This window comes from Acanthisitta chloris, unplaced genomic scaffold (genome assembly GCF_000695815.1).
Source record: "Acanthisitta chloris isolate BGI_N310 unplaced genomic scaffold, ASM69581v1 scaffold23474, whole genome shotgun sequence".
Taxonomy (NCBI): domain Eukaryota; kingdom Metazoa; phylum Chordata; class Aves; order Passeriformes; family Acanthisittidae; genus Acanthisitta; species Acanthisitta chloris.
In genome coordinates this window covers 88,201-108,002 of record NW_008669139.1, presented here as the reverse complement: position 1 = coordinate 108,002, position 19,802 = coordinate 88,201, and the positions used below count along the sequence as shown (strand labels likewise).

The 19,802-nt window shown below is 45.2% G+C and overlaps 1 protein-coding gene across 1 annotated transcript in view; it reads left to right on the top strand.

The window, feature by feature from the left end:
- Positions 1-8,189: 8,189 nt before the first annotated feature.
- The window catches only part of LOC103800823 (coiled-coil domain-containing protein 42A-like), a 46,763-nt gene continuing 35,150 nt past the window's right edge, over positions 8,190-19,802 (top strand). Inside the window, exons 1-6 of the mRNA XM_009073208.1 lie at positions 8,190-8,266; positions 8,596-8,698; positions 8,830-8,934; positions 9,474-9,671; positions 10,429-10,650; positions 11,212-11,370. Coding sequence (XP_009071456.1) covers positions 8,190-8,266; positions 8,596-8,698; positions 8,830-8,934; positions 9,474-9,671; positions 10,429-10,650; positions 11,212-11,370 — 864 coding nt within the window. The remainder of the gene's footprint in view (positions 8,267-8,595; positions 8,699-8,829; positions 8,935-9,473; positions 9,672-10,428; positions 10,651-11,211; positions 11,371-19,802) is intronic.

Sequence of the window (19,802 nt, the reverse complement as noted above, 5' to 3'; positions counted from 1 at the left end):
CACAGTTTTGAATGTGTGAGAAGGAGGCTTTGTTGTGTCTTATTACTCACATAATTAGGCAGTACTGGTAACTTTATGTAAAGCAATATGAGAATAATTAGGTTGCTTTCAGCCAAACTCCTTGCAAACTTCAGAACTCTCTGAATTTAGATTAATTTCATGTTTTCCTAAGGTTACTGTAGTCTCTAGATGAGTCTAGCCAGTTAGGTTGATGCTACAGCCAGTTTCTTTAGGGATTTTTGTCCCTTTGTTGATATGTATCAGCCTCTTAAATCATGAATTAAGCTACTGCCATTAATAATGGCTGGGAAACATTCTCACAGTTAAAACTAGACCAGCCCACACGCTTTTACAGTCTGCAGTGAAAATGCTTGTCACCAGCTCTGCGAACAGTGGAGTGTGTAAGTCTTAAACAGCAGTGGCTCTATAGGACTATGGAAACAAATGGAAGGCTTGCTGTTTTATTAGCTCAACAAACTGCATTTCGCTCCTGTCTCTATTTCCCTTTCCACGTAGCAATATATGCCCCGTTCTCAAAACGCTCATGTAAACAATAGGGAGGAAAGCCTTTTGTGTGGCTTTTGCTAAGATTGCAAGTTGTGTGGGCAATGCAACTCAACAGAATTTCAATGAGATTTGCAAGCCTGTGTGCTTTTGCACAGGGAAGTATTTCATAATGCCTATTCTCTCTTAATTGACTTATTTTTTGCGCACCATAATTTATATGAAAGAAGAAAGGGAAAGTGCTTTGACAAAACAGTTGAGGTTGTCTTTGAAGAACCCAGGGAAATTTTGTCTGGGTAGATTTATTCATTCTGTAATTAAAAAACTTTGATGCAAACATGACATACTCCAGAATTTGTAAACTGCTGTTCTGCTGAGTGTTCCAAAGGTCTCACCTCTACATTAGTCAATGTTTTCCTCTGAATTGTACATTATACATTGTTTTGTGGACCACTTGAATTAGTTTTGTGGTGGTTTTTTTGATAAAAAATTTTGATGTTAAGCCTTCAGCATTTGGCTCCAGATGTGACTGAAGAAGTTCAAGTTCCTGTGGTCTGTCCCATATCCTCATTCATTCTTGATGTCTCCACAGCCATCACTTTATTATGTCAGTGACAAGGGATTTAGGTACCTCTTGCAGCATCCAAACTGGTGTTCATCATAAGCAATTCAAACTGCTACCTAATAGCTGCATTATGCAAAGAATATGCTAGGCAAAGTGTGTGTGTATGTGTGTGTGAAACAGCTGGAATTTAAGCAAAGTAGTGGGGCTACACTAAGGTTGTGCTGGGTGTTCCAGCAGAGTGTGAATGCAGCTTCCCATCCCACTGGTTGCAGACAGCTTTTTGCAGGACTGAACCCTTATACATTAACGTTTTGGCTTTATTTTTCCCTATCTTCCCCAGCAATGCAGTGTCTGTTTTTTATGTACTGGTGGCAGCTTCAGAAAAATGCAGATCCTCCCATGGTTGATAAAATCTCTTATTACACAGATGGCAAGGCAAAAAAAACCCCAAACCTCACAAAACCCACAAACAAAAAACCAACAAACACTAAAAAAACCAAGAAAACAAAAAAACCCCACCAAGAACAAAAGCACTTTACCCATCTCCTACGAGGTGTTACCTTATTGCTCTTACATTTAGAAGTTTCAACACTATATGAGATTGGGTTGGAGGCTGATAAAATGTTTCCCTCCTAACTTTTTGCATCTCTGGAATTTTGAAGGAGTCAGTGGACTTTCTATAAGAAAGCAATAAGACTGTTGACTTGCATCTTCTCTACTTTTACCTATGGAGGCAATGACATGAAGCTACAGTCCTCATCTTGACTCCAAGACCATAGGAGCAAGGTGTATGGTCAAAGGCAGAGGTCAAATGTGAATGTCTGCCTTGCACATCAATTTGAATGCATTCTGTTAAATTTTGGAGCTTTGCAGTATTTAAATATGTGGATGCATTGTCTCAGTCTCCTACGGGTACTAAGATCCCATTGAAGTATATAGGATTGAAGAAAGCTGATAGAAGAACATGGAACAGATGATAATACAAACAGTCAAATATCTACCAAGGGCAACCACATTCTTCTTGCACTAGCTAGATCCTAATGTGGTGCATTTGCTTATGAATATCAATTTTGTGTTACCACTGTAGCAGCAGAAAATAGTCAGAGAAACCTCTCTGGAAGACTCATGTGGTTAGTCCGGACAAGCCTGGTCCTTGCCAGTGGTGGATTTATATATGTTGGAGTATGTGGTCATGGTCAGAATAAGCAGGTGTATCTCAGATGGCTGAGAGGGAACTGATATTCCTGACGTGGTAGTGGTGACTCATGGAAAATCCTTTGGGAAGGGCAATCAGTCCTTTGCTGGACGGCTATCTTGGAACTTGAGGAGCTTTGTTCTCACTTCATCTACATCTACTTACCTGATGTGCTGGAAGTGGAGGAGAGGCTACATGGGGCCTGTTCTGAGGGTGAGGGTCATGTTTAATTGCCATCCCTTTGAAACAGGCAACAAGCATTAGCATTTCTAGTTCAATAGTGAAGAACAAGGCGATGGAGCTTGGATGTGGGACCTTTGAGGGGTTTCCTACAGAGGAACACAGACACCAAGCCTGGTGTGGGAACTCCTTTTTCTTGGAAATATATTTAGGAGTGATTGGAAAGTGGCCCCTGAGAATCTGGACATTAAGACTGCTCTTTCTTCCCTGTCCTGTTGCAGAACAGCTCAGGGTGCTTCATCCTCTCTCTGAAATCCCAGACATGAACTTTCTCAAAGCCCATCAGCCAAAATGTTTGTGGCATAGAGTGGGAAACAGCACTCTCCCACACCTCGTTGTATGCAAGGAGGACTTAAATAAACTGCAGTGGGCAGAAAGGTGACTGGCCCAGGAAACCTCACCAGCAATAATGGAGGCACTACTGGTGCCCTTGGCATCAGCAGAGCCTTCTGTTTTGGTCTTGGCAAATGCCAGTGATGCTGGTCTCCTGGGTGCGAGGGTGTGAAGGGGAGCTGTGCAGAGTGAGCAATTCCTGCCAAGGAGAGTCTCTGTGCCTTTGTTCCCATCTGCGTTACTGCAGTCACTGCTCTGGAGCATCAGGCAAAAATACCACTTCCAGTCTTGTAATGTGCTGCCCAAGCAAATGTAAAATATTTAATCTGGCATTGCCAAAGGGGTGCTTTATGACTTATGCCAAATTACATTATATAAACATAATTAAAGGGTTAGCTTTGTTTGAATCTGTCATTCTAAGCAATAAAGATGTCAGATAATTTATTGTTGCGTTTTGATACTCACCCTATTAAGCTAATAACAGTTTCTGTGTATGCTTGTATGTATATGTGAGCAGTGTTCATGAAGTTGGTCTGAAGATGTTGTTGATGGAGTCCAGGAACATTGTCTGCCACAAAACTGCTTCACAGAGTTTGTTTTTAAGCCTGGATGCCTGAGGATTCCAAAACTGCTTGGGAAGGCTGAGAGGGATAGAAGTCCCTCGCTGCACATTGGTGGCAGCAAGGAACTGAGGAGGAGAGCAGGGAGGTGCTGGCACCACTGGTGGGATAGAGCTGGGCTCGTGTGGGGTGAGTTGTATGCATTAAAGGTGGGACCCCTGCAAAACAACAATTGTCAAACTGTGATGTGCAAGGATTTAACAACATAAAACATTAAAAGCACATGATACTTTTCTTGGAAGAAAAGATTTTTAATGAGTTGTTTCATCTGCACTGTAGACCCTTCATGCCTAATATGTTTCACTTTGCCTAGCCTTGTCCTTGTTTTTAGACTGGAGGGACAGAGGTGTGGCTATCTGGCTTATTGAAGATGGGGGAGGATTTGGCTGGGTACCTGCTTGTGCTCTGAGTACCAGACTAGAGCATCCCTGGTGCTGTACAGGACAGAGCAGAGCAGTGGCCAGAGCCCAGGACATGTCCATCCTTACCTGGCAGGGAGCTGGGGTGGTGTCAGCTCATGACAGTAGGTGCTTCCTACGCTGGGGCTGGTGCAGGCTGATGTGCTGGGGTACACTCAGCTTCTGGAGCAAAAAACCACTCTCTTCCCCCCCTGTTTTGAGACCTGTGTTACAACCACTAAATCAATGGAAAAACAAATCCAAATCCTGTCGAGTACTAGGACAAATATCGTTAAGGTTATTTTAGGGTTTATAAAAAATATTAAACTAGAGAGTAAAATACACTTTATTAAACTGTCTCAATTTGTAGTCACATACGTGGACTCTCTACTAGGAGAAAAAGTAAGATGTCTCTAAGACTTGCATTATCAGGGTCTAAGAGTATTTATGCATTAGTAGGTGCAATTATCCTCTTGAAATCTGCTGTTAAGATAGGCTTTGTTTAAAGTCCTTTTGGCTGCTGTTGAGTGCACACATGGAGCAGTAACACGCAGTTTGTTCACCTCTCCAGAACAGTGGGTTCACACAGAGCTGAGTTTGTCAGTCATTTACCATTCCTATAGCATAAAGCCTCCTATGTAATACTGAGACGTTGCTGTTGGATGCCTGAACAGCCTGGGCATACTAGAGGATTTAAAAAAATAGTTCAGTTAAAGACTAGGGCAAAAGTAGTATGAGTTTTCTGTTTCAAATTAAACTCTTAAAAGCCTCTTTCCCAGATTTCTTTCATTCGAGTTTTGGATCCAATCCTAAAAGTTGGGTCTAAACCTCCAAATTACACCGCAGTTTGTGCCCATGTCAGTGACAGGCTGGATCCAAATAGCAGATATAACCACAGTGAAACCCAGCAAAGCTTTAGGTCCTCTGCCCACATTCAGCAGAGCCCTTCTGCTTTGGGGATCCTCTCTACCATCCTGGACCCCCATCTGTCCCCCCACAGCCTGCCCACCCCCTGTCTAATCCACCCAGGGCCAGTCTGGGTAAATATAATCTATGACATAAATATAACAAGATCCATGTTATCTGTGAGGACTGGTAGGGGTTAAGTCGTTTATAAGCTCAATTAAGAAATTAAACATGGTGGAAGACATGCAAAGCTTCCCAGTTATTCTCCAACTATCACAACAAACTACATTTTAGGCATGGTATCTAGCAGGGTATCTGGCTTTCTAATCTGAGGTTTGGTTTGGGCTCATCTCTACCCAAAATATTATTTTAACCACTCTTTGTATTTCATTTCCATACTTTTCCTTCGGTATGCTTTGAGAAAATATTCTGCCAAAGACAGAAATGCTTTGAGCCTGAAAAACATTTTTTTGCCATGTATATGGAAGATGGTATTTTGCTTGGCTTAGCTTGTAAAATACATGGCACAACCTGCATGAAATATTTGAGGCTCTGAGGAGACATGAGCAATTCTTGAAGAAAAAAAATTACAAAAGTTAGTTTTCATTCAATGGTCTCATTTGCCTACAGCCACACCCAGATGGGAGGTGTGGGGCAGAGCAAGGAAAAAGAGGTGATTTATGAACTTGTAAAATTGAAGTTGTTATAAAGTTACAAAGAAACAAAACAAACCCCCCCCAAAAAAAAAAAAAAAAAAAAAAGAGAAAAGCTCAGAGTCATGTTAAGTTTTCTACATATGTGAGCAGGAATTAAACCATTAATGTTTGATAAAAATTCATGAGGCTTTCAAAGCACCAGGGGTTGAGATGAAAGCTCTGCCTCATGTGCCCAAGCCGTGGGTAAAAGGGCTGCCAAGTGCCCCTGTCCTGACCTGGGTGGGCTTTTCCTGCAGAGGGTCACAGTATGGGGTGGAAGGCTAATGGGGAGTTAATTTGGTTGTAGGATAATTTAGGCTGGCAGGGATTTCTGGAGCTCTTCAGTCTGACTTCCAGCTCCAAGCAGAGTCAACAGCAAGTCTCTACTTCCATGGGCTCTTCTCTGCCCTTGGAGGGTCTATGCGCCTCCCAACAAAGGTGTGGAGAAGAGATGGCAGAAGCAACTGAATCTGGTTTAACCTGCTCTTTAGCACTGAGCCCAAACTAGAGCAGGCCCTGGGCTGCCACATTTCAGGCTGGTGCTCCTTAGAGGTCCCAATATCAGAGGGAGGCTTGGGGGCAAAGTTTGTAGCCACTCAGCCTGTCCCCCTGACAGTTCCCCCATGGCATGGTGCACACAGGCTGTTTGATCATGCCTCTGAAACATGTGACTTTGATTTCCATCCATTTGCTCTGCCTGTGTCTAGATTTTGGCTACAAGAAGAGTCTGTGATAGTGAGCACTGCTCCAGGTGCTGTGTTGTCACACTGCCTGCCAGCCACATGTTGGGTCAAGGAAAGGGTAACTGCCCATCATTTATACCCTAATATTCTCAGGTCCTTATGACATCACACCAGAGCAAACCAAGATGATAATCCTACCTCTGAGATTTCCCAATCCAAGCCACAGCCCCATTGAGGAGGAAGATATGGGCAGAGGAAGGCAGAGGAGGAGTTGGAATTGCTGCAAGACACAGCAGATGTAGGACATGAGCTGGCTCCTTTGACACTGCTCCTGCTGCAGCTGGTGGGCACTTTGTGCTCTAGTTTGCTTCTAGTTCATTGCTTAATGCCTTGCCTGGCAGTTTTCCTGACATGCCTCCACCTGCAAGTGAACAGCTTCTCCTGCAGCCCCTGGCACAGCAGACTGTGTCCCAGCTGGGAAAGTTTCTCAGTGAGATGCTGGAGGGCCTGGGAAAGAGAGACAGGACTTGGAAGGGCCAGCTGGTCCCTGGGCCAACCCCCTTGCTCCATCCAGGCACTTTTCCACTTGTCAGGGGAGTTTTTCTTTATCCAGACAAAATTATTAGGAAGGCAATAAAATAGTAAAGCTGAGGCTCTGTGGGCACTGCTTGGGATGCGGCTTGCTTGCTTCCGAAAAGCACTGATTTTTTCTTAAATTATGAAGTGTCCCTTGAAGGTGCCCTGGGGTGCAGCCCAGGGCAGTTTCTTCAGCTCAGGGGAAAGTGTGTCAATCTGGTAGCTATGGGACAGATGGAATCAGCAACCTGCTAAGTTTATGGTTTGGGGAAATTTGCAAAGACAGTGGTGGCATGGGCCAGTCCATTCCAGTGGCCTCTCTGGCTGCAGCACAGCATGGGCTCCACACTAGCACCTCAGTCATGTCCTGTGTCACTTCAATGCCTCTTTTGTCATAACTAACAGGAAAAAAAATCCTTTTGAATGCAAGAGACATTCTCCTTGTTGTACTCCAGAAGCAGAGCATGCGCACAAGGCCCTGGTGCTTTTGCTGCAGGAGTCATTAAATCTGCTTAATTTGGCTGTATCAGGGTGCCTGGTGCCTGATGCATGGCAGGCAAGAAAACATCAGCACACCAAAGTGTGGGCACCCTCCTGCAGGAAGACCTGGACTTCCTTCAGAAAGGGGAAGCAGGGAAATTGGAATTGGAAAACCACTCGGAGTGATAGCTTGCCCCTCCTTTATTAGGGAGCAGGCAGGACCATCACCCATGGCGTTCTCCAGTGAGAGCAATTTGTTGCTACTGTGAAGAGAGCAGCCACTTTTTTTGGCACCATGCATAGGAGCTTCAGGGCCCGCTGGAGGATGGGCTCAGGTGATGGAAAAGGATGTTTTTGCTTAGGAGAGGCAAAGTGTTGAGCATCTGATGTAATGAGCTGAGCCATGAGGGGAGGGCTGATCACTACTTGACCATGGCAGTACAGTGACCAAATAGCCCCAAGGATGTGTCTGTTTCACTGTGTTACCTTCTGGTGTTTGGGGGAGAAGGAGCAAGCCCCCCTGCCCTAAGTACTGAGACAATGGGCTGTGGCTGTTGGAGGCACTGAAATACCCACCCAGGGTAGCAGAGACCACAGGGGCCAAATTTTAGCAGAGGAAGAATGAGAGAAAGGGAATGAAAAAATTCTTGGTCCTGGACAGAGTGGTCAATCCTCCTGATGCAAAGTAACCATTCCGTTGCCAAGCAACCAGTCAGTTGCCAAGCAAACATTCACGGTGAGTTGCTGGGGCTAGGCAGTAACCCTAGGGCCCGTTTCCAGGGCTGGAGCAGCTGCAGGGGCACAGGGCTGCAGAGGCCAAAAGTCAAGGAGGGTCCCAGGAAAGCGAAGGCAAGAGGCACCCCCAGGCTCATCCCCTGCACAGCACCTCCCCTGCACTGCTGAGCCCTCAGGCCCTGCAGCTCCTGGGCTGACTTGGAAGAGAAGTAGTGCCAGCAGGACCTGGGCTCTCTGTTTCCTACTGATGGCTGAAGCGATGGATGCCTGGGGCAACAGGGACATGGTAGCCCACTTCTCTATGCTGTACAGGGCGAAGCTCCCATCCTTGCTGAGGTGAGTGGGCTCTTCCACCTGCCTCCATCCTCTTCTCCTGTCTCCTCCATCCCTCCTTCCCCCATGATGACAAACTCCCATCCCAAGCCTCCATCACTTCTGTCTCCTCTTGTACCTCCCTTCTCCAGCCCTGTTTCTCCCTGTAACACCCCACTGCTCTGTCAGAGGGATCCCTGCTGGGGAGGGCTGGGGATGCCATGCTGTCAGATGGGGTCTGAGATGGGGTTGAGTTACTCTGCCCCATCACCCCACCCAGGACACAGTTCAATACCCAGAGCAATCCAACACCCTGCCAAGGTACTGGACCTTGAGGAAAATGTCTGTGGCAGGGAACTCACAGTGGCAGAGGACTCCTCACGTTCATTCATTCGCCTCATGAAGAAGAAGAGAGAAGCCCGACAGATGGAAAAGGCTCTGGCAGAGAAAAAAGAGGTGGGAATGATGAGAGGTTCCTGTGGCATGGTTGGGAGAGCGACTTGAGGCTTTTTGGAGGGTGGCGCCAGCAGGCAGGCGACTGGTTCTGGGTGTGGGCACCCATGTCACCCTCATTGTGGTGTTTCCAGGAATTCAGGGAGAGGATGGAAGTCACTGCCAGCCAGTGGAGGGACCTACATGCCAAGAAGGCTCAGCTGAAAGCCCATGTGATGAGATCTGAAAGGGTTATACAGGTACACCAGATGACATGACCCTCGGCCAGACCAGCTCCTTCCCTTCCTTGGGGAAAGGAATCTTGGGCTAGCACTCCTGTTCAAGCCTCCCTTGAGCCTGGAGGCATGAGGAACAGGACTGACGGGGCATAGGGTTTTGTATCACTGGTATGCAAAGCCCTGCTAGGGCTTGGGTGGGAGAGAGCTTACCCTGCAGCAGTGTGATTTTCTGAGGGCCCCAAATGTCCCTCAAGAAGGGTGTCAGCCTTGTCCCCACTGTTGACACCCAGGTGTCTTCCAGGGACAGACACAAGTAAGGCTGAAAATCAGAATCCTATCCCAGGTGCCTCTATCCAGGACCAAAGAGTCAATGCAAGAGGGATGGCCCTATGAAACAGGGAGGGAAAATATTCCTGGTGTGTTACAGTACTGCTCTCTCCTCTATGAAGGTATGTCCTTCCAGTACTGCTAAGTGATCCAGCTCCATCTTCCCTTGCCTTCCTTTTCCTCTCTCTGTATGTGTGTGCATTTGCATGTGTGTTTGTGGGGAAAACCACCAGGAAAGCGAAGAGGTGCGAATCCGATCTCTGAAGAGAGCGAGCAAGGAGACAGAGGAGAGATTGCAAAATGACGGTGAGTTTTTGAGAGCTAAGATAGAACTGGAAACCTTCAGAAAAGAGCACCAGAAACTTCACAAAAAAGTGCAGAAGTACTTAATCTTCAAGAAATACCTGGAGGATGTGGTGATGATGTCACAGGTGAGTTTGGATGTGAGCAAGGCAGATCATGGGCTTGGGGAGGACTTATGTAGGTGTTAAAACTAGAAGAAAGAAAACAAGTCCAGGACAGTGGAGACCTCAGATACGACGGGTTCCTTGCAACCAAGGTGTCCCACAGGGGGCAGAATTAAGGTAGGAGAACCAGAACAGGAAGTGAAGGCTTGAGAAAAGCAAAGAAAAACTGTGAGAGGGGGAAAAGCTCAGGGCTGAGGGGAATGGGAACCCTTTTGTGTCACTGTTTCAGGTTACATTGATGTTTTGGGAGAAGAGAAAAGCTGCCTGGGAACAGGACTCAGGCAGTTGTCAAAAAAGGCTGTGCCCTCAAGGATAATGGGGAATCACTCCATGCATCTCTCGTACTCCTACTGCCCCAGCTGTGGCGTCTCATGTCCCAGGGATGTGGCACCATCAGCTGCAGTTGCACTTTGTGTTTTATCAGAGCACAGCTCACCTGGGAAAGATCTGTGATATCTCCCCTCTCTTATGGCAGTGACAGCTCTGGGTAGGGAACAGTAGCATGTTATCACACAGGGAACGAAGTAATGCTTAGCAACCAGCTGGGGCACCAGTTTCATTCAGAATCACAGAATCACAGAATAGGGTGGGGGAAGAAGGGAAGACCTTTCAGCTGGGGGAGGCTTTGGCCCTGGTAAGGGCAAGGTGCCAAATGGTACAAAATCTGCAACCGGAGAGGAGATGGCAGGGGGGTATTAACACCAGGAACCCTGCACTGCAGTTGGAGGACATCCCAGGAGTCACTTCACATTACAAGTTCCTGGTGAGGACACACAAGGACCTTCTACAGTCTCAACTGAGGCACAAGGACCTGACTGAGCAAGCCAAGGTGTTCCTGGAACAGTACAGGGCAGAGAAAGAATCTGAGATGCTTCAGTACAAAAGTGAGCTGGTGCAGCTCAAACTACGTTTTGACCAGGCTCAACGTGACATCCGTCTCTGGGTACGGAAGTGTGGGATGGGCAGAGGAAGATCTCCAAGGCCTGGCTCTGTCAAGGCTGTCTGATAGCTAATCCTTCAGCCATGAGGTCATGGAAGGGCCCAGTAGCAGTTTTGTGATTGGAGGATATTCCTAATTTCATCCCTCCTTGGGGTTGCAGAAGAGAGAATGACAAACCATGTCTGGAGCAGGTTTGCCATCAGGCAGAGCTGCAAAGCCCCTGGTCTAGGAGGGTGGAAGTGGCATGTGCTGCTGCCAGTGTATCAGCAACCCTACTATAGGTAGTGTGAATGGGCCCTGCAGGGAGGACATGTCAGAGTGACGACTGCAGGAGCTGGCAAAAAGATGGGGAGGTTCCTAGGGCGAGGAGCACTTGTGGTGGTTCTTGGACTGCTTCCATCACACCAAGCTGAACCACCTCCAACACAGCCCTGGGCAAAGACAGGTTCTTCCTAGCCAGGCAGATGAGTGTGGAAGTTAGGGTCTCCAAGCCAGGGTCTCCAGTGCTGAAGCAGCATCTTTGTTGGAGCATGTCCCCATGAGGCATGTCCCCTCTCCTTCCAGGAGACTCACTGGGCTGACATCCAGAGCAGGACTGCTGGGGAAACCGGGAAGCTGGGGACCATCAAGCTAGCCATCCACAACATTTTCCAGTCTGCCGACATGTGGCTGAAAGAAAAGTGGAATGTGCCGTTGAATGACAGCCACAGACAGCTGGACATGGTAAAGCCAAAACCCTTCTCCCTGCCCAGAAAGAGGAGCACTAGTGACTCTCAGCTGCCCAAAGGGAAGGGAGAGCCCACAAGCCCAACAGAGACCTTCCATTTCACTTGGTCTCTCTCTCAGACATGGGAATGGGCAGGGGACACCAAACAAACCTGGCTTTTCTGAGAAGGTGGAGCAGGTTGTGGGTCCTTGCACGGCAGAAGAAGTGGAAGTAAGAAAGACTGGGGCAGGGGATACAGATCAAGCCATGGCCAAGATTTGTTTTTATTCACCCTCACCCTGAACTCAGACTTGCCCACACAAGGCCATTCTGGTGGTGCAGATCCAGCAAAACAAATGTCTTATTCTCCTGCTCAGTTTGGTTGGTGACATTCGTCCTCCAAAAGGACCAACAAGCCTCCCTCTGCCTCCAGTTCCCTTCCCTGCACTGAGCTCTGCCATCTCTCTTTCCCACCCTAGATACAGCTGTTCATCCAACAACTCAAAGACAGCTATGAAGACCGTGGATAGCAGCAAGCAGCTGCACCTATAAAGCCAGAGGGGATGTGACAGCATGACCTGTCCTGCCAGCAAAGATTCAGCAGGCTGGGAGGAGAAGGAGAAGGACAAGAAAACCCTACACATACTGTAGACTAAAATAAAACCCAACGAAGCTGCTTTAAGGTCTCTTTTAATTTCCTGGGTGGATTGGACGCTTTGGACCAACTCCATCCCACAGCTTCACCCACGCCATTGGGGTGCCTTCTTTGGCAGGATGGGATTATGGTTGCAGGGGACAGTGTTCTTGCAGGGCATGCAAGGTGGTGAGAACAGGCTGGGACTGGAGTATAGTCTTAAATAGGCATCAGTACTAGTGTTCACATTTGGTTGTCCCACTCAGCCTAAGCTTCATTTGAGAGACATGTTGCAACAAGGTGGGGAAACTGTGTTTCAGGAGAGCTTCAGAGAGTTTCCAACACAACACCCAGCATATTCATGGATGTGAATTTCTCTGCGCAGCCATGTGTTACTGTCGGAAGTTCACCTTCCCCATCAAACTGATAGGAAAAGTGTAGAGAATGGGCATAGGTGACAGATCAATCAGCCAAAGCTATCACACTGAGCATTTAGCTGCTCATCCTGTGTGCTACCATGATGAATGCAAAATGAAAGGACTAACAATGGCTATGGGGACACATTGTGGAGTTCAGGTCAGGCTCCACAGTCTTTTGAGGAGGACCTTTTAATGGACCAAGAAGCCAATGACATAATCTTAACAGATTTTGAGGCAAGATACCATTGGTCACATGCTCTTGCTCCTTACTCTCCAGCAGTTACTACTGTCCTGAGCCAGTGGACTTCCTGGGGGAAGAAGAGCTTCCAGGAGGAGATAAAACTCTCTTAGACTGGGGAAAGGTTGCACAGTGCAATGCATAAATGCTGTGTAAAATGCTGAGCTATGCCTAGGCTCTGGGTGGGATTCAGGAGGAGCAGGGCTGGAAATGGAGCATCTAGGGGCCGTAATTCAGAGGGCTGTTTCCATCTTCCTCATCTTTACCATGGTGCAGTGTCCTTGCAATTTCTGGGGGTTTTTGGGGCATGGCCTAGACGTAATTTGGAAGAATTAAACATTGGGGGAAAAAAAGCAATTCAAGTGTTTCAGTGTAGTGAGTATGAGTCCCAAGCTGGTGCTCTTTTTAGCCAGACAGGTTCTGCCATCCACGCTTGGTTTGATCTTCCAAAACAACAGGGTGTGAACTTTGATATTTCCACGTTGTATGGCAAGAAATAACGTGTCTGTAACAGTTTTAATCTTGGGTATTGCCTCTCCTCCAAACTTCAGAGATATATAGATATACACACCCTGCCTTCCCGCATGCGGACGGGTAATTAGGAAATAAAAAATCCTCTTTGTGTGTTAGTACACGTCCTTCTAAGCAATCCCATTTTCCATAGGGATCTCTATGGCTGAAATGCAGCTTTTGTTGTTACCCTGTGTACTTTGCAGTGTGATATGCTCATAAATAAAAAGTGAGACAAATTTCAGTACCTAGTCCTTTCACACAAGAGAACTAAATGAAGGCTTCAGAGCCCTGTGCTAACTCAGGAATGAATAATGTGTCTGACTTTCCTTACAGGAAATTTCAGGATGGTATAAAGTGAATATATTAGATTGACTGATCATCTGGATTGTTACCTTTGATTTTTTTAAAACATCTTTTCACGATAAGGGTAAAACCAACAAATTAAATCCTTTAATTAAAATCCTCTTGGCTGGGATATGAATATTATGAAAATGCTTGCATTTGCTGGCTATGCATTCAAAATGTGGATACAGAAATGCAGAGCCCAGACCTCCAAATGATAATATTTCTTCCACTATCCTGACATCAGCCTGGTCCAGTTGTTCGCATCTCCCCACGTCATACTGCCATAAGTGAGGAAATAATGCTTAAATCTAAGGCAGTTATAGAAAATCTTGGGTTTTTTTCTCCTTCTCTTCTCTTCTCTTCTCTTCTCTTCTCTTCTCTTCTCTTCTCTTCTCTTCTCTTCTCTTTCTCCTCTTCTCTTCTAATTCATAAACACCTCTTTTTAAATAAAAATTAAAAAACCAAACCCTTACACTATTGACTGAGTCAAGACAGTGTAGTGCCTCTGTTTCTGCTTTAAATTTTAATGTAATTTTTTTTTTTTTTGTGACATTAATTGGGTTACTAAAAGTGCTGGACATAGGCTGAAATCTGAGTACATAACAGGATGTGTTATGCATTTGGTGAGACATTGGAACAGTTGCCCAGGGATGTGGCGGCTGCCCCAACCCTGGCAGTGTTCAAAGCCAGGCTGGATGAGGCCTTGAGCAATCTGATGTAGGGAGGAGATGTCCCTGCTTATGGCAGGGGATTGGGACTAGATGGTCTGTAAGGTCCGTTCCAACTCTTAAATTCTATGATTCTATGAATCCGTACAGTGGTTAAAAAGATCTGGGAAAAGTCATACTTGGAGTTATAATGAAATAATTCCAAAGTGTCTTCACTGAAATTAATGAGTTTATTTTGGATTCTTTCTCTTGTAAGTAGTAGATTGGCAGAAGCAGAGATAAGAAAGTGGTTTTCTCTTATATAGGAGAGAGAAAGAAAATAATGCAATCTAGGAATTGATGCAGAATTGGTCTCTGAAGAAAAACTTTAGCTTTCTATAACTTTTTTGCCTTATTGGACTCTTTGGGGAAGAAACAATTAAAAAAAATAAATGGAGAGGTAGAGCGGTGTGTGTGAGGGAGACAGGACTGGTTTGGTTTCAAACTTGCAATTATTTATGTGGTCTTCTCTGGTGACATGAAATTATTAATAACTGAAAAAAAACCCAAAAAGATGACAAGGGAGAGTACCCCAGCCCTGTCTCCAGCAGTCCCCAGCAAGGCAGGTCTTTCTCATGGAGCCAGTTAACCCCTCAGATCCACTCCCATTCCTCGTGCCACATGGCTGTAGGTTGTGTACAAATTAAAGACCAAAGGTGCTGCTGTTCCCAGGTTGGCCTTGGGGTCACTCTTCCATCTAGAAGCTCAAATCCTGGTGTGCAGCAAATCCTCCACTGTTACGGAGAATTGCAGCAAGTGCAAGTGCAGCCCAGTCATTTCATGTGAGTAAATCGGAACAAATTCCCAGGATTACTGCAATTTCATGATGTTTATCTCATGTTACACCCTGGGCTGCAGGGCGGGATGGTCCCAGTGTGCTGCTATACATGAAGCTGTACTCTGCTGCATCCAACCTAGACCTTTCCTGGAGCAACCTGAGACTGTTTTCACCTGTCCTATCACTTAAGAGTACTATAAATCTTGTACAACGTTGTAAGTTTGTGGCACAGAGAAGTTACTGCCAGGGAGCTGCAAATGACTTCAAGCACAGCTCTTTGCCTTAAAGGTGCCTGCACAAAGCTCCTGTACAGAGCAAAGGTGATAAATAACTGGATTTGTGCTGAGCTTGTGAAGGCTTCAGCTAAGGAAGGCTTGGTATTGATGGCTAATGAAAAACATAGTAATAAATGTGGTTGCTACATTTCAATTTGAAACATCTGAGGTGGAGGGAAGAGATTCCTGCTAGGAACTGAAAAGCTGAGCCTACATTTCTAGGATGCTATATAAGGTGGATACCTCAGGGCTGTGACAGGATGCTTGTGTAGGTCTCTGTGTTGGGCACCTTCCACATCTGCAAGATAAGGAAGAGCATTACCTTATCTCCCAGAACTATCTCACAGGGGTCATTTTCTGCTGCAGGAGATAACCTGTGTGCAGGGCAGGTGTTATGATAGCATGGCCAAACATGCCCGATTTCATACAAGCTATTGTTGTTCCTTTTGGCCTCATGGTTTTCTTGCAGGTTTTCTTTTATTTATTTTTTTCTTCAGGTCTTCAAAGCTAGCAAGATCCATCAGCCAACACAGAATGGCATCAATTGCTCAGCATTATTTTAAATTATTTTTTTATATTAGCAAGACCAACCCCAGGAAATTCTCACACAATTTCCCTCTGCCTCTGCTCCTTCTCCTTCTCCTCTGAGTACATCTCAGAGAGTAGCTGATCTGTGGTACCCCAGAGAGGCCTGGCTAAGCCCTGTGACACTGGTAATGTTAATTTCTGTTAGTGCAACCCAGAAGTTTGTTTTATAACTACCAGTAGGGTGTCAACAAGGATGAAGAGATGTAGAGCTGAATTTGATCACTGGTGGTAGACTAGATGATCTTTAAAGGTCCCTTCCAACCAAAAACTATTCTATGAATTAATATGTAGTTGGTGATTTCAGATCACATGGTGCAAGTAGCCATGTAATAGATTCTCGAAGCCCAAACATATCTCTCCAGGTCACAGATCCACTGGTATACATTGGGAGAGCTGACTGGAGAAGTGCACAGTAGGAACATTGATTAAGTCTCCAATTCTCATGTATTGTAGTTAAAAACCCTTTTGCTGGTAAAAGTGGTCACCAAAAGCCCTGAATAGTACATATACATGCAATGCACAGAGCATATCCAATGTGGGAGGCATATCCTGGAAGCTGGAGACTTCTTCAGCAGCTGCTAAGTGTCCTTTGGCTGCCCTGCACTGCTTGCACAGAGCCACAGCCTTCATGGGGACATGCAAAGAAATGTAAAATTGATTCAAATAGCTGAATAATTCAGTGATATTGTCAAAGTGGAAGTATATGCCATGCTGATAACCCCAGCAACAGAGGCTTTTTGCAGGGGTTCTCCTGCAGCATCCCCATTGGCTGGGCCTTGCAGCAGCTTCTCACACACCACTTGTGTGCAATGGAAACCCCCAGGCTGCACCCACAGCCCAGGCTTGCCAATAATGACCTGCTCATTCTGCATTTTATTTTAAGCAAAGAACTTTTATAAAAAGCATTTGTGTAAGTTAATCTCCCATTTGACTATTTGGAGACTCAAGTTCCCATCCCAGCCGAGCATTAGACTAGCTCTGCTTGCTTGTGTTCCTGGGTGCAGCATTAACTCATCTCCTGCACTGAGGCTCAGCAATGCACTGAGGTGTGTGTTCATTAATATAAAAATAATGCCATTATTATGCTATAATAAAACAGATTTATGTCTGTACCAGGTATATTTTCTAGTATATTAAATCCAGTCAGAGTTAATTTCATGGGTTTATTGTTCTCTTAGTGCCATAGTTTTAAACCCAATATAAGATGTTCAAATGGTGATGGTAAAAACAGTGAAAGCAGGTTTGAAAATCAGTCCCTTATTCCTTATATTGAGTTTATATGCAGATCTTGACATTTGAGCTGGTGGAATTTTCCAGTGATACATAAAATTAGACCTTTGTATTTGTTTTTATTTGCTATCTGCAATTTAGTTTGTTTGCCTTGGTTAAGTTTCCAGTTTTCCTTTTATACAGTCTCTGCCTACTGATTAAACATACTTGGTGGGAACATTCTTGCTCATTGCCTGGTTTGTAGGAAGATGCCTTGCTAAGCAGGATCTGCTTGGATCCTGGACTGTAAGCAGCTGCCTTCACTGGAAACTTGGGTTATATTTTTCCTCTTGAAATCAGGTCCACTAGCAAATATCATAGCCTGTCACACCAGATAGCGTGACTGCTTTATTTAATGGCAAAAGTACAGAGCTGTAACTTGCATTCTTTCCTCTGACAATGACAGTTTCAGGCCTTTCAACACATCCTGTATCCCCCCTGTGCCTGTTAGAGTGACAGGCAGTTAGCCTCTGCATGCTGTCATGCACCTCTTTTAGCTCAGCCTTGTGAATCTTAAAATCCTCAGGCAACTCAAAAAGCTGCTTCAGCACAGATCATGCTCCTAAACTACTGGTTTGATCTTCAGAGCTTCTTTTGCTGTTGCTGAAGGTATTTTTTCTCATAAGCAGAACATTTTATCAGCTCAAACATTTTGCTGTTTGCTCGAGAAATGGATTCTTAACCCCACTGTAATCTATTAGCAAAGCCACTGACACTGCAGGTGCAACCCTGCTCCTGGGCTTAGAAGGTCTGTCAGCAGAAGGAAATGAGCTTTGAGGAATAAATGCTTGCTTTGGTTCCAATTATCTCACGTTCAAAGCCCAGAACTATTGCAGGAGTTGATTTGATTGATCTTTATAGATTAGATAAAGTTGATCTTGATTCCAAATCATATCTACCCTGTGGCAACTGGATATCAAGGATATTCCCAAGCACTAGTACATTCCAGTGACTTTCCATTTAATTTGAGAGGTTTTTATCCTGGCTTGTGATGTGCTCAGAAACTTGTCCCCTTTCCCCTCTGAAAATTAATATTTGTGCAGTTTAGGACTTTATATAGGTTGTGACATCCATTCCTAAAATTAACACATAAACATGTTTAATAGAAAGCTAATACATCATTCTGGAACATTGCAACTATCCTAGTACTTTAGAGGACATGAACCATTTTCATGAACAGCTAAAAGCAAACCATTAATGCAGGTAACACTCTGCTTGAGGTAATTGTATTTTGTGGGGGGAAATTTTCTCCTTCCAAACCAGCCCTGGAGACTTCACAGTGAGCTATGATTTCATTCTTAGAGGATGTCAAATGACCAAGTAATCCACTTCTCTGCTTCAGCAAGTGTCCAGTGTTAGGGGAACTGGGCTGTGTGGGTGGAACTTCCCGTGCATAAGTTTTTAGAAGGATGGTGTCATTTATAGGTGCATTCAAGAGTGTGCTAATGAGGTCACCTTGCCTTGACAAGGGAGTGACTGTCACATCCATGTGGTAGCAGTCTAGTCTTGTCCAGCATAAAGTAGATTTTAGTATTTGCTTGATGTTAGGGTATTGCCCTTATAAACCTTAAACCTGTATTGAACTTGCTGAAGGGGCCATGTGATTGATGGTTATATGGCTTTGGTCCTTAAAGGCTTTGCATTCTGTGTTTAGTAGGAGTCTGTACAATACATTGAACCTGGAATCATGACATTTGCCCAGCACAAGACATTAGGTCTGTGGAAGAGAGAAACACCTGGGACATCTCTCCATGAGATGATCTTTCAAGCCACCAAAACAAAATTTGTTGTCCAAAAAAGCTCCTGGATAACTGGAAGCTCTCAGGGGAGCTGAGAGTGAGATGCCAGAGCAGTAAAGCTGTGTGGGTCCTTCACCATGTCACCCCAGGGAAGCAAAGTATAAAAAGACCATAAGGATGGTTAGGGAATGAATGAACCAGTCAGCCAGGGAATGAATGAACCAGTCAGCCAGGTCTCTGTACCTGTAAAGGATGAAACAACTATTGTAAAAGTGACTAAAGCCACATGAAAAGCTGAATATGCTGACATGAGAGGGTCTGGTTAGTGCAGATCATGAAACCTGTTTTCAATGACTGCTTTAACCATGAAAGGGTTGTAGGTGAGGAAAAGTTTGCTCTGTGTGTTTCATCAGTTGGGAAAACAAATAGAGATGAGGGAAAGGAATGAGGTGGAGGCTAAAGAGGGTGAGTATTGCATTGTGGGCTAGGATGAGCAGCATGACATTATATAGTCCACAGCCCAGGGTGCTGGCCACATGCCTTGGAGAGGGGGCTGAGGGGAGTCACCCTAGTGGGAAGATGAAGAAAAGGGAACATCATGATCATGAGAGAGCTTTTGGTTTTCCTTTCAGAGAAGGCAAAGAGAAGTAAGGAAAGACTCATTAAAATGAAATAGTGAGGAATTCAAAACCAATAGGAAGATGAATGATTCCATGCAGCATGAGCCCGGTGGTTCACAAATTCATACTCCTGCCCCTCAGCCTAGCCCAGCAAGCATGGGATAAAGCAAATCAAGAGATGTACAGAGCACACTTTGTTTGCTGATATTTTGTATTCATTAATCCATTCATTCATTCATGAGATGCCTTAAGGTGTTTCTAGAGTTAAATCCTGAAAAGGGTACACAAACAAACCCAGCATGCAGAGCACTTCCTCGAAGGGCT